At 43.9% G+C, this 14,408-nt stretch overlaps 1 protein-coding gene across 2 annotated transcripts in view; it reads left to right on the top strand.

Moving 5' to 3' along the window:
- Positions 1-14,408, top strand: part of LOC106813083 (serine/threonine-protein kinase TBK1-like) — an 18,203-nt gene that overhangs the window by 1,720 nt on the left and 2,075 nt on the right. Inside the window, exons 2-17 of one of the 2 annotated variants that reach the window (XM_014817136.1) lie at positions 2,048-2,168; positions 2,363-2,503; positions 2,954-3,083; positions 3,467-3,557; positions 3,787-3,877; positions 4,531-4,688; positions 5,523-5,633; positions 6,803-6,982; positions 7,534-7,742; positions 8,063-8,213; positions 8,738-8,839; positions 9,185-9,305; positions 9,789-9,910; positions 10,137-10,213; positions 10,455-10,593; positions 11,592-11,688. In XM_014817136.1, coding sequence (XP_014672622.1) covers positions 2,070-2,168; positions 2,363-2,503; positions 2,954-3,083; positions 3,467-3,557; positions 3,787-3,877; positions 4,531-4,688; positions 5,523-5,633; positions 6,803-6,982; positions 7,534-7,742; positions 8,063-8,213; positions 8,738-8,839; positions 9,185-9,305; positions 9,789-9,910; positions 10,137-10,213; positions 10,455-10,593; positions 11,592-11,688 — 2,019 coding nt within the window. In that variant the 5' untranslated portion in view covers positions 2,048-2,069. Of the gene's footprint in view, positions 1-2,034; positions 2,169-2,362; positions 2,504-2,953; positions 3,084-3,466; positions 3,558-3,786; positions 3,878-4,530; positions 4,689-5,522; positions 5,634-6,802; positions 6,983-7,533; positions 7,743-8,062; positions 8,214-8,737; positions 8,840-9,184; positions 9,306-9,788; positions 9,911-10,136; positions 10,214-10,454; positions 10,594-11,591; positions 11,689-14,408 lie in introns of both variants that reach the window. The other variant, XM_014817135.1, reaches the window with a different exon arrangement.

The raw sequence follows: 14,408 nt of genomic DNA, 5'->3' as shown, positions 1-14,408 counted from the left end.
CTCTCTGAGGCTTTCTCTCTTATGCATACACACACATATACACATTCCCATTCCCTCTCTCTCTCTCTCTCTCACACACACACACACACACACACACACAGTCACACACACACACGGCAATCAGCAGAGCATCCCGTTGCGCAATCATGCATGTATGTGTCGCAAGCTCACTGTGTGAGATGGATGTCCGTACGCGTAGCCTAGCGGCTCCTCATATGGAACCGGTCGTGTAGCCACGGCCTTATTTTATTACTTTCAATATCAGCAGATACAAGGATTTTTTTTAACAAAATATAAATAACGTGCAGTGAAGGGATGGCAGGCGGCTACATTGGCAATTGAATAAACAAAACAACCTGTCAGATGAATTCAGTTCAGGTTCTTGGCTATTCATATTGTACTGAATCATATATGATACTGTACAGTACTGTAATAGAACATTTATGATAAATTTCCAGTTAAATTAGGATTGGCTATGCTTATTCGTTTATTTATTTATTTATTGACGTTCCATTACTATAGAGTGGCATTAGTAAAAGTACCAACAACATGGCCATAAGCTCATTCACACACGTCATAGGGGCCTACAGTTAGTGAGTTACAGACAATGCAGTAAAAAGTGCTAGCCACCTAAGCCTATAGTCATGATTAGGGAGCGGGTTAGCTCTAGAACTATAGCCCTACAGGCCTGTGGCAGAGCAAAGGGCTATATATAGTTTTAGAGCTAGGAGGTGAGGCCCAGGATGTGTTAGTGTTACGAGGTTCGTGATGGTTTATGGTTTTTAATCATAATTTTAATTCGAATCAACTACAGGCGTCGAATGTTGACTTAAGCCTAGCTCTACCCTAACCCTATATATAGGATCTAGTGAATCCTCTGAACAAATTCTAAGCTCTGGACTAAACCTGGACTAACCTCTGGACTAAACCTGGCTCTCAACATTGGAGACTGTGTATCTCCCGTGGCTCGGATGACCACGTAAAATGGTGGTCCCGTCGCCAGTAATAAGGCCAATGGTGACGTAAAAGAACCATTGAGGGCCCAAAAATACTCTGGCTGTGACCACCCTCAGTGCCATTTGGCTAAAAGGCTAACTACCTGGCTTTACCCATGCTAGGTCACACCACATGGCTATAGCTATAGCCCTGGACGTTTATTCCTTACGGACTGTCCAGTATAGAAGTAGAAGTAGAAGTAGAAGTAGAAGTAGAAGTAAGCTCATTAATGACTAACCAGAGCCATAAAGTAGAATTTTAGTTGGAAAAATTACAAATGACAAAAAAGAGCCACCACGGGCTCTGAAGGATATTCTCATAAAATGGTTACGTTTCACCATATGTGGAATTTAATGCTCTTCAGCTTGATTTCCCATCTCTCTGTAGAGTTGGTATTCGTAAGTTGTTTCTGACTGCTGCCGTGTTCGTTATGTTTATGCCAAGCATGTGTATATTCACTTGAGGGGTTCCGCAGTGTTTACAAATTACATCCAATATCTACTCTCGTGTCAGATAAAGCTGTGATATGTGAAGCAATGACGAAATCCGTAGTTCGATCACCTCTTGAGTGCGAGTCGATATTGTTCAAGAGATTTTATTTCCATTTTTGATTGCTAGTATTTGTTTGATGTTTATTGCTATATGACCCTCCGGCAGCACTCACAATGCTGTATGATAGAGCCAGTGGCGCCCGCAGATAGAAGCACTGGAAACACAGTGCTTCCAGTAAATTTTGGGTTAAATAATTTTGTTCCTACATTTCCTAAATCTCTCTCGCAAGACTCACCAGATTGCATCTCCAGACGTCTATCATTCAAAAATTTTGGGGGCATGCCCCCAGACCCCCCTAGCATGCAACGCGCCGACGGCGCTTGCTTTTTATTATCACTGAGGATTTTATCTTTCTGTGCTTCTATTTTCTTAAGACCTGTGGGCACCAGTGGATAGAGCTACACATTGTCATGCCCCTGCACTGTCTGTAGGCCAGCAATCAACTGTGTTTATTAATGAAAGATTGTGAACATTGTGTTAATTAAGGGTTTCACAACAGAAGTGAAGTCTGAAGAAAGGAGATGGCGCATCAGGTACAATGTTCAGTGAACTATATTTGGTCTACTGGAGACATTCTAGGACAAGGTTCAACAGGAGTTGTCTATCGTGGCTACCAGAAGGTTTGTATTGTTTATAGCTCCATAATAATTAATAACAATATTGTGTACACAAAATGTACAACTCCCAATTCATAAAGATTAGCAGTACTGGTGCGATGGTGATCAACAACAACAATAGTACTTTCAGAAATAGCTATGATATTTCAATAGACAAAAGTTGTCCAGATAGTCACCCTGACTTTTATTGCTTACAGATGACGGGTGACCCTGTTGCAGTGAAAACATTTAACTCGGGCAGTCACCTTCGCACGCAGGAGGTACAGATGAGAGAGTTTGAAATTATTAGGAAGGTCAACCACAAGAACGTCGTACGTCTTCTGTCCATCGAGAAGGAGGTTGGTATTGCAGCGTAATTGCGATAAAACCAAGACGTGCAATGGTCGTTCATTACGACTAAATTTACGAGCAGAGCGATGCTGGTATTTTATTCTGCGAGTTTTTTAATATTTTATTGTTAGGGCCGTCAAGATAGATCAGTTTATACGATTATCACACATGCACACTAAAATGTTGAGTTGCAGCATATAATTGCGACTACAGACATAAAGGATATAGGCCACTTACATTATACTTTTGCTATAAGGAGTACCATCTGCCCTATGACTGACCAACCCCAGCGTTATCCCTGCAATGATTTGTTTCTCAACCTGCCAGTTGTTTGGTTTTCCCCCATGCCTCCCAAAGTATGTATCACGAAAGTCTGGAAAGTCAGAAGTTGTGAACTTTGCCGTTTTCACAGCTATTTTGTTTCGTAATTTTTGTAGCCATATTGTTTTTTTTTCCAGCGCATGGTTGGAGACAGGGTCATAGTCATGGAGCTCTGCGGGGGAGGCAGTCTGCATAGCATGCTTGAGGTTCCTGAAAATGCCTTTGGATTGCCAGAGGAAGAATTTCTGCTGGTTCTTGAGCACATAGGTAAGAAGATTGCTTTTTGTAGCTGTAATAGCAGTGTGGTGAGCCGTTAGTGCAGCTGGTTTGTCCACTTAAACAACTGGATACGTAACAGGAACATCTCTATATCAAACATCGATCGATCTGTGATCATAGTTTATTGAGAAGTTAAAGGAAATGTTTTATTTAACATGGTCATAGACCACAAGCCAAATACCTGGCTCATCGTACTTTTTGTACATTTATCTTTTGTAGTTATCTAGCTGCAGAATCAATTTAGGCACATATTGTTTGTAATGTGTGCATTAATAATAACCTAAATAAACAAATAAACAATATAGGTACAAAAAATGACGGGTTTGAATGTTAGTGGGTGGTTATTGACTGGCAATGTTGTCAAATTGTAGCTGCAGCCATGAAACACCTGAGGGACCACAACCTTGTACATCGTGACTTAAAACCTGGGAACATCATGCGTATGATCGGCAATGATGGCAGGTTGGTGGACAAAGTTACTCTTTACCCTGGCTCCTTCTACTGAAACGACAATGGCTTTACAATGTTGCATGGTGCTATGAATGTGACACAATTACCCGACAATTTTAGTCTAGAGTAATCTTTTTTTCACGTCGATATTTTGTCATGGTTGAGTTGTGCACAAGGTTAAAATAGTCCTGACACTATTATTGCATTTCCAACTTGCTGAACAGAAACCCTTTACTTATAGGTCCATATATAAGTTGGTTGACTTTGGCGCGGCGAGAGAGCTAGAGGATGAAGAGCACTTTGTCTCTCTCTATGGAACAGAGGAATACCTGGTGAGTGTGATTGAATGTGTTTATAGCCATTGTAAGATTTATACCAAAACTCACGCGCCTGGTAGAGTGTTGAGAGAGTGGGAGTATGCTTAAGCTACAAACTGCAAGCAAAGGTGGTGATTTCGTTTGGTCTGTATACCATCTCTACCAAACATATACCATCTCTGCCAACGTAATACCATCTCTGCCAAGCAGACTACTATCTCTACCAAGCTACATATTATTTCTACCAAGCTACATACCATATCTACCAATGTACCATCTGCCAAGCTATGTACACTCAGTCATGTTACAAACAATCTCTGGCAGCTGTGCCCTGCATACGTTTTCATCCTAGACCTCTACTTTCCATAGATGCTGTGAGCCAGTGGTATGGTTGCTAATTGTCATCATTTATGTTTTACTAGCATCTATGTTAATTAATTAATAATTATAGATATATTGCTTTGCATTAATTGCGTTTATGTATACTTACTATTTAGGAACTTTTATATTCGTAAAAGTAGCTTATTCTTTACGCGTATTCCTCATAAACGGATTCTTTATCAAAGGGTACTGCAGCAAAGTTTGGCTTAAATGGAAATAAACCATGACAGTTAGCTTTGCACTGCGTTTAGTTATTATGCGTGACTGCATGCTCACTCATGTTGCAGCACCCTGACATGTATGAGCGAGCGTTGCTAAGGAAATGCAAGGACAAGACATTCGGTGTTTCCGTTGATCTGTGGAGTATTGGAGTGACACTGTACCACGTGGCCACAGGAGCGCTCCCGTTCCGACCATACGGTGGCCGTGCCAACCAGGAAACCATGTAAGATCCTGCTGAGGGTTTACTAAGAGTGAGCGTGAATGGTACCGGTATTGCTCTTTGCATTAAGGATCCATTGCTCTACAAAATACACTGGTATGAAAACACCAAGTGGGCACTACTATCTGCTATTCATATTAATAGTGTAAATAGGGTGTGCAAATTTTGGTTTAACTTTCCTCCCTTGAACCTAACTCTTATTTCTTTTCTTGTCGTATATGCATTTTGTATATATTTTCGTGTACATGTAATTACTGCTCATAGGGTCTATGTCTCCCAGGGTACTGGCAAAACGTACCCTGGGTACGGTCCGGTATATACCGGAACGTACCCTGGTAACTATCTGATATGGTTAGGGTTAGGGTTAGGGAGTAGGCGTAGGCGACTCCCTAGACTCGTTAGTGGAGTAGGCGAGGTACGATAGGCGAGGTAGATAGTTACCATGGTACATTCCGGTATACCGGACCGTACCCAGGTTGGTACGTTCCGGCAGTACCCTGGGGGACATAGACTCTCTCAGCGTAATTTCTAGTGTGGACTGATGGAGCTCACTAGAACATTTATAATCTCTCTTGTGAGACCATGTGCTTTGTGGTCAGTGTACTTGTGCATTGGTCTGTTGCATGGTGCAATTGATTTATCAGCATTTATGAAAAGGGCAGTATAGATTTTGTGGGAGCATAAGATCTGAAAAGGGGTAAAGTCTTCCCTATAATTACATGAGGAAAAGAATATAATCATATGAAAAATTAAAAACCCTATAATAAATGAATGTCTCCGTTTAACTTTATTATTTGGCATTTTTTGGTGTTGACTCGCGTTGTTGTGTGCTCGTAGGCACACGATCACCAGCAGCAAGGCAACAGGTGTCATCTCTGGCGTGCAGCACAAGGAGGGAGGCGAGATAGAGTGGAGCCAACGACTGCCAGACACCTGCCAACTATCAGGGTGAGTGTGAGACGCAACGTTGCACGATGTTGCATCACTGTGACACATAGCATTGCCTCGCTACAACGTACAACATTGCCTCGCTACAACGTACAACATTGCCTCGCTACAACGTACAACATTGCCTCGCTACAACGTACAACATTGCCTCGCTACAACGTACAAACATTGCCGGTCGGCTACAGACGTAAACATTGCGGTCGGTAGCAACGTACAGTGTGATGCCTGCGCTAGCAACCCGTACATTATTGCTCCGCTACAACGTACAGACATTGCCCAGCGCTACAACGACAACAGTTGCCCGTCGCAGCAACGTACAAGCATTGCCTCGCTACAACGTACAACATTGCCTCGCTAAAACGTACAACATTGCCTCGCTACAACGTACAACATTGCCATGACAATGGTAAAAATTTTGGCATCGCTTGAGTGGCAGTTATACGGCCAAACAAATTTTTAAAGGAATGATTTCGAAATCATGGCTTAAACACAAAATGTGGGAAGAAATATAGTGAAATGTAGTCTCGCCTAATAGCAGACATGTTACTTATCACACCAACTTGAAAAACACTAAGAATTCATGCTGTTATAGCATAGAAAATTGGAATCGAACACATCGTAACACCATGGCATATTTGATTATAGCGACAGTTAATTTGCAAATGGCACCTTTAAAACAAGTGGCACCTTTAAAACAAAATAATGTACCTAATTTAAATAAAATGGCATATGATTCTGTGTAGTGAACTTGGTGCGATTTTTTAATTATTTATCCCTAGCCGATATCTCGTGCTATCGTGAGATAGTCCGAGATTCACAAGAACTGGCGGCAGAAATTCAAACGAGTAATCAAAATTCGAATCGTGCATGTTTTGGTGAATATAGCTAAGTAAGGAGGTTCTAAAACATGTTCACGTTACTCTACTACAGTTTTTTTTGTTACTCAAGCACTAATGGTAAATAGCGTAAAAGTGGGGAAAACATGGGACCAGTCTGAAATTATTTTTGAAATCCTTACTTTAAAAAACAGCCACCTGTCCATAGATGCTAATTTTGCCATCTCCCTTTAGCGAATACTGCAGCGGTGACCGTACTTATTTAAGAGCTGATTTTTACCGAGTTATTGCAAGATAGCAGCACAGCTAACACCGCGCGGTGGATCTTGGCAGGGGACTTCAGGCACTCGTCTTGCCCCTGCTGGCTAAGCTGCTCGAGGCACGCCCGACGCTCGAATGGAAATTTGACGCATTCTTCGAGACGGTAAACCTAATCGTCGGCAAGATGTCGCTGGACATCTTTGAGATGGGCGCCTGTCGATTTCTGAAGGTCTACATTGAACCGGACGCGAGGTGAGGGTGCAAAGAGCCAAGTGTGTGCCAGACTAAAACGTGTGAACTGATGCTAGTGCGTGCGTGCGTGCGTGCGTGCGTGTGTTCGTCCATGCCCCTTATTTTTCCTTTGTCTACCCTCCCTCCCATGCATTTCTACCTCTCTTGCCCTCCCTCCATCACCCTCCCCCTGTACCCTCCTACCTATCTGCCCTTTACTTCACTCTCTCTTTCCCTGTGCCTTCCTTCCCCATGCTTTCCCTCCCCAGTTCCTTAATTGACTCCTCACCCACTTCCCCTCTCCGTATCCCTTTCCCTTCATCCTCTCTATTCCTCAACACTACCTTCCTTCTGTCTTGCTTTCTTCCATCCCGTGCCTCACCCCATTCATCATTCTACCATCTCTTCTAGGAAATCCTGCATTCATACCTTCCTGTCTACTTCTCTACCTCTTATTTGTTCAATTTTTTGCTCTCTTTCTTTGCTCGCTTCCCCTCTGACTGTATGTCTTGCTGACTTGAAATTAGTTAAATACATTTTCTATTAATTAAGCCACTGTTATGAAATTTTAGGCTAGAAACCCTGAAGGAGCACATTGACGCACAAACTACAATCCCCTCAGACCAACAGCTGTTGATTCACGACAACAGACTCCTGCGTGACCTCGTGACCTCTGACTCATCCGTCTCGTCCTACCCACAATGCAGTGAGAGCAACCCATTAGTCGTCTATGACCTGCGGATAGACTTGCCACCGGAACGTCTGTCCGATCTTCATATTCGTGAGTATAGCAAAAGATGTATTTGCTAGCAAAGAGATAATGCAATCCAATTGAATATCAGATTATAGACACTTCTAGAAAAATAACTTGTTAAATAATATCTTGGAAATGAATCTGTTTCAGAAATAGATATTCCCTGTCTCTTTAGAATTTTGCCAATAATTTCAGTAGATAACAGCAAAATTACTCTGTTGGATCCATGGCAGTGCCAACATGCTCCAGCAACAGTTTAGAACAGAATAGTCCTGCTGCTAACTAAATGCTTGTGTAATGTCGTTAACTTATCGCTTCGATATTCTCTGCCAACCTGTCCATTTCAGCCAGCATTTCTACGTTCCATGAGGAGACTGTGCTGGATGCTGACTATGTCTCTGCTAGGCAGATGAGCGCACTCGCTTGCTTCGCTCGTGTCGCGACTGAACGCTGCCTTCGTCAGCAGAACCTGCTGCGCGAGGGCAGCGTCATGTTGATGTAAGTGCAACTGTCTTCAAAAAAAGCCCACAATCCGTCACACGCTTGCCCAAATGTAAAATGCACCCGTAGTTATAATAGCGTACTATTATGTACGGTTAGTATTACAATATATCATATCTATTATAGTTATTATAATATATATGGCTGTCATCGTATGTGCTGTGTTGCGCCGTGGGGGTGTGAATGATGCAGCATTGTGTTTAGTAGATAAGCCCATTTTGCATTTCGACTACACATACTCTCTAACTATGTTTCATAACTAAGGACCCATTGTTATAGCCATTGTAAAGTTACATGTAAAGTTATTGCTGTGATAATACTTGCGACTAATGTTAAGATGCGAGAATAGCATTGACAGAAACACATCGCATCTATTGAGAAATCTTACAATAATGGGAGCTTTGCTGTCGTAAGGCCATTTAGTCATTATTTACTAATCTATCCTGGAATGCATGGAAATGGCAGGAGGTTGTAAGGCAGTCATAACTGTTGTCTCATATCCGTGGGTTTGCATTTTTCAGGGTCATTCTCACGGTCATGCTGAGAGAGGCAGTTGAAAACCTGAAGTACTTTACCGAAATGTGCAAGTGTTTGGAGAAGAGGATTGATCAATTCATGAGCAGGTGGAGCAGATGCATTGATAAGCAAAGATGAACATTTGCACATTAGCGGATAGCTAAACCCAAGCTTTACCACCACTTAAAATAATTTGTATTGTTCAGTGTTAATTAGAAGTTCATTTTTAATTAGTAGGAATCGCAAAATATGCCGGTTACCATTTATTTTTGAGAACCACTTGCACGTTTGCATGTGCTTAATCTTGTCTTTATATATGATGTCAATTGTCTTTTCATATGTATCTTTTCACTTTATGAGAATTGAAGAGTGTGCTTATGCACGTGAGGGACTGCATTGGTGGCTTCTTTTCTTCTCGGCTTTAATTGCTATCGCATATATTGTTAATCTAGTCACAAGAGGACTCTGTGTGTCCTTGAAACAACATACAATGTCAGCAATACCAACGACCGCGATTCGACCACAAGGAGTCTCACCGACATTGTCTATGGCAAGAAACAGAGTGCCATGACAGTAAGTGGGATTGATGAGAAATGGTCTAAAGACTAGCATCTGGACCAGCGAAAGCCAACGAGAGAGAAAGAAAGAGTGGAGGCGAGAGAATGAGAGAGAAAGACAGTGAAAGAGCAAGGGGGAGGAAGGGAGAGGGTGAGAGTGTGAGAGACACTACGAGAGAGAAAAAGGGCAGAAGAGGAAGGAGGAGAGAGAGAAAAGGGAAGAGAAGGGAGAAAGGGGAAAGAGTGAGAGAGAGAGAGAGACAGTGGTGGGAGAGAAGAGAGAGGAGAGAGGGCAGAGAGAGAGAGAGACAGGGGTGAGAGAGAATAGAGATGAGAGAGGAGGAGAGAGAGATAGGGGTGAGAGAGCAGAGAGAGGAGAGAGGGAGTGAGAGAGAGACAGGGGTGGGAGAAAAGAGAGAGGAGAGGAGAGAGGGGGGGGGAGAGAGGTGCTCTATGAGAGAATATCATGCTACCATTATTCATGTATTTTCCTCTGCAGTTAATAACGAACATGGGGCAGCTAAACGAAAAAGTGGAAAGTATGAAGAGCCAGCTCCTGGAGGGTAATGCCCTTCAGCAGTCGTGGCAAACTGAAACGATGCCAGCACCAGTAAAAAACGGGTGAGTCGAGTGGCAGTAATTCAGTAACGAATTATGTCATTTGTCAGATAGTCCAGATGGACTAATATTTGTTACTGGGTCCTATCGGTTGTCGAGTTGGTAATGCAATATCCTAGATTCGTGAATGGGAAATTTAGTACTTTTATTTTACGTTTATTTTTATAATAGTCATTTGATTAGTACTGTGACCGTGGCTGAATTAATACGTTTATTCCCATTTTTGAAGCGTACCAGAACTAGAAATAATCATCAAAGAAGCGAGTCCCATTTTACTTCGATTCAAAGGAGAAAGAAGACTGAAGGGTGGGTGTAAGGCTTTTTGGCATATTAACTGATACTGGCATTTTGTTTGCAAGTACTCTCAAATATATATTTTCGCTTGTCGTCCCAGTAATCTGTGCTCATCACCATGTGTATCGTATTGTCCTAAATACACTGATTGTATGTGATTGTCGCATATATGCATCTGTGTGTGATTGCACGTACCGTCTCTACTGAACTCTAACTGAGACTCCGTAGTAAGCTGTTTCATGTTTGCCGGCAGTTCTGTCACCACATGACGGCTTTGTGCATCGATACGAGAAGCTGAGGCTCATTAGATTTGCGCACAGCATACCAGAGCATATCAACCACAGCCTGGCAGCAAGAAAGGAGCTCCACAGTAAATTCTCCACGTGGTCAAGGTGAGTGAAGGTCATAACTTTCATGGGTAGTGTATAACTTTGCTCATAGGGTCTATGTCCCCCAGGGTACTATCGGAGGGTACCTACGGTTCGATATATCGGAACGTACCCTGCATGGTAACTATCTGATATGGTTAGGGTTAGGGTTTGGGAGTAGGCGTAGGCGTCTCCGTAGACTCGTTAGTGGAGTAGGCGAGGTACGGTCCAGCATATTAGATAGTACCAGGGTACGTTCCTGTATACCGGACCGTACCCAGGGTACCCTCCGATAGTACCCTGGGGTACATAGACCCTATCAGCTATAACTTTCGACACACCTACCATGCTGCATAATTGTTTGACTTTGGGTTGTGATTAGGGTTAGGTTAGGGTTTGGGTTAGGAAAATTTATTTGGAATTTGATTTACATTCTGAGTAAATAGAGAGAGAAATCAGTGTGGCCGGTGTGTCGAAAGTCACATGGTACTCACTTGCACTATGGTGCCGAATACACTTACAGCTGACTGGTGATTCAGCAGTTTCAGCTTGTAATGGCAGAGGAAATGTACATCATGTGGTATTACCGGTGAGGTAAAGGTCATGTTGAAACACTGGATGGGGTGACATTACAACAATAGTGTAGCCAGGGATTTGGGAGGTCGTGTGTGAAAAGTGATAGGTAAGGCAGGTAGTGTAGCAACAGATGGAAACGGGGCAGTTCACATAGGAAAACTGGGTAAACGGTCTTGTACTTGGTGGTATGGGGGGAGGGGTCATGACACAAATAGACACTTAGCAGGTGTTAGTGGTTTATGAAGGACAGCGGGGGATGAGTTTGGCAAGACTGTGATATTGGATGTGGTTGTTCAATCCTTAATTGCTACCTGTTCCGTAGCTGTTTAGTGTAGATGCTATATAAATACTGGATGGGTGTTATCGGATCGTGAGACATGTGTCATGCACACACACACACACACTGAGTTCTTCTCTAAAGTAAGGGTGCCGGTATTGCATTTCAGGGAGGCATTGCAGCACATGCTTCAAGTAGATGCCCTGCGCAGAGAGCTCAGCACATTAGAGGACATGTTTACTGCCAATGATGGCTCGCTAGACCAGGTAACCGTCACAACAACCTGTTATCCCCTAGACCAGGTAACTACTGCAGCTACCTATTACCCCCTAGACCAGGTAACTACTGCAGCTACCTATTACCCCCTAGACCAGGTAACTACTGCAGCTACCTATTACCCCCTAGACCAGCGCTAACTACTGCCAGCTACACTATTACCCCGCTGACCAGGCTAACTACTGCCAGCCTACCTCATTACCCCCTGAAGGGCTAACTATCTAGCCTCCCAATCAGCCGTACTTAGCCCAGCTGATCCTATTACCCCCTGGACCAGTAACTACTGCAGCTACCTATTAGCCCCCTAGATTCAGGATAACTACCTGCAGCCTACCTGTTACCCCTTATCAAGCGTACTACTGCAAGCTACCTATTACCCCTAGATCAGTAACTTGATCTGCCCAGCCTACCTATTTCCCCTGCGACCAGGTAACTTACTGGCCCACTACCTATTAACCCCTATTATCAGGTAACGTACTGCAGCTACTGTATTACCCCCTTAGACCAGCGTAACTTACTGCAGCTACTATTACCCCCGTAGATCAGGGTAACTACTGCCAGACCTATTTACCGCTAGACAGGTAACTACTGCAGCTATCTATTACCGCCTTAGACAGGTAACTACTGCCAGCTACCTGTTCCCCCTAACCTAGCGTAACTACGTGCAGTACCTATTAACCACTGACCAGGTAACTACTGCAGCTACCTATTACCCCTAGACCAGGTAACTACTGCAGCTACCTATTACCCCCTGGACCAGGCTAACGTACGTGCCAGCTACCTATTACCCTAGATCAGGTACTACTGGCAGCTACCTATTACCCCCTAGATCAGGTAACTACTGCAGCTACCATTACCCCCGTAGACACGCCTAACTACTGCCAGTACCTATACCCCCTAGACCACGGAACTACTGCAGCTACCTATTACCCCCTAGATCTCAGGTAACTACTTGCTAGCGCTACCTATTCACTCCCTAGACAGGTAACTACTGCAGCTACCTATTACCCTTAACCAGGTAACTACGGCAGCCTACCTATGTACCCCTAGACCAGTAAACTACTGCAGCTACCTATTACCCCCTAGATCAGGTAACTACTGCAGCTACCTGTTACCCCTTTAGACCAGCGTAACTACTTGCAGCACCTACCTATTACGCCCTAGACCAGGTAACTACTGCAGCTACCTATTACCCCCTGACCAGGTAACTACTGCAGTCTACCTATTACCCCTGGACCAGGTAACTACTGCCAGCTACCTAATTACCGTAAGATCACGGTAACTACTGCCAGCCTTACCTTATTTTAACCCCCTGGCCGACCAGGTATACTACTGCCAGCCTCTACCTATTTACCCCCTCAGCATCAGGTAACTACTGCAGCCTACCTGGTTACCCCTATATTCACGGTAACTACTGCAAGCTACTTTACCCCCTAGATCAGGCTAAACTACTTGCAGCTACCCTAGTTACCCCGCTGCGACCGGTTAACTACTACAGCTACCTATTACCCCATATCAGCCGTAACTACTGCAGCTACCTAATTACCCCCCTTAGACCAGGTAACTACTGCCCAGTCCTATTACCCCTAGATCAGTAACTACGCGCAGCTACCTATTACCGCACCTAGACCAGGTAACTACTGCAGCTATTATTACCGCCATAGCCAGGTAACTTACTGCAGCTACCTGTCCTTACCCCCTAGACCACGGGTAACTACATGCAGCCTATCCTATTACCACTAGACCAGGCTAACTTACTGCAGCTACTATTACCCCTAGACCAGGTTAACTTACTGCAGCTACCTATTTACCCCCTGGACCAGCGTAACTACTGCCAGCTACACCTATTGACCCCCTAGTCAGGGTAACTACATGCAGCTACTATTACCCCTAGATCAGCGTAACTATCTCAGCTACTATTACCCCTAGATCAGGTAAACTACGCCAGCTACCTATTACCACTAGACCACGTAACTACTGCCAGCTACCTATTACGCCCTGTTTTTTTGTTTTAGACCACGTAACTACGTGCAGCTACCTGTACCCCTAGACAGGTAACTACTTGCAGCTACCTATTACCCTAGACCAGTAACTACTGCCAGCTACCTATTTACCCCCTAGATCAGGTAATTACTGCAGCTACCTATTTACCCCTAGACCAGGTAACTACTGCAGCTACCTATTACCCCCTAGGACCAGGTAACTACTGCAGGCTACCTATTACCCCCTAGACCAGTAACTACTGCAGCTACCTATTACCCCTGGACCAGGTAACTACTGCAGCTACCTATTACCCCTAGATCAGGTAACTACTGCAGCTACCTGATTTACCTGCTAGACCAGGTAACTACTGCCACTACCTATTACCCCCTAGACCGGTTAACTACTGCAGCTTACCTATTACCCCTAGACCAGGTAACTACTGCAGCTACCTGATTACCCCCTGGACCGGTAACTACTGCAGCTACCTTATTACCCCTAGACCAGGTAACTACTGCAGCTACCTATTACCCCCTAGACCAGGTAACTACTGCAGCTACCTATTACCCCCTAGATCAGGTAACTACTGCAGCTACCTATTACCCCTAGACCAGGTAACTACTGCAGCTACCTATTACCCCCTAGACCAGGTAACTACTGCAGCTACCTATTACCCTAGCACAGGTAACTACTGCAGCCTACCTAGTTACCCCCTAGATCAGGTTAACTA

This window comes from Priapulus caudatus, unplaced genomic scaffold, assembly GCF_000485595.1.
Source record: "Priapulus caudatus unplaced genomic scaffold, Priapulus_caudatus-5.0.1 Scaffold724, whole genome shotgun sequence".
NCBI classification, from domain to species: domain Eukaryota; kingdom Metazoa; phylum Priapulida; class Priapulimorpha; order Priapulimorphida; family Priapulidae; genus Priapulus; species Priapulus caudatus.
The sequence above is the reverse complement of the archived record's forward strand: the minus strand, read 5'-3'. Positions and strand labels throughout refer to the sequence as shown.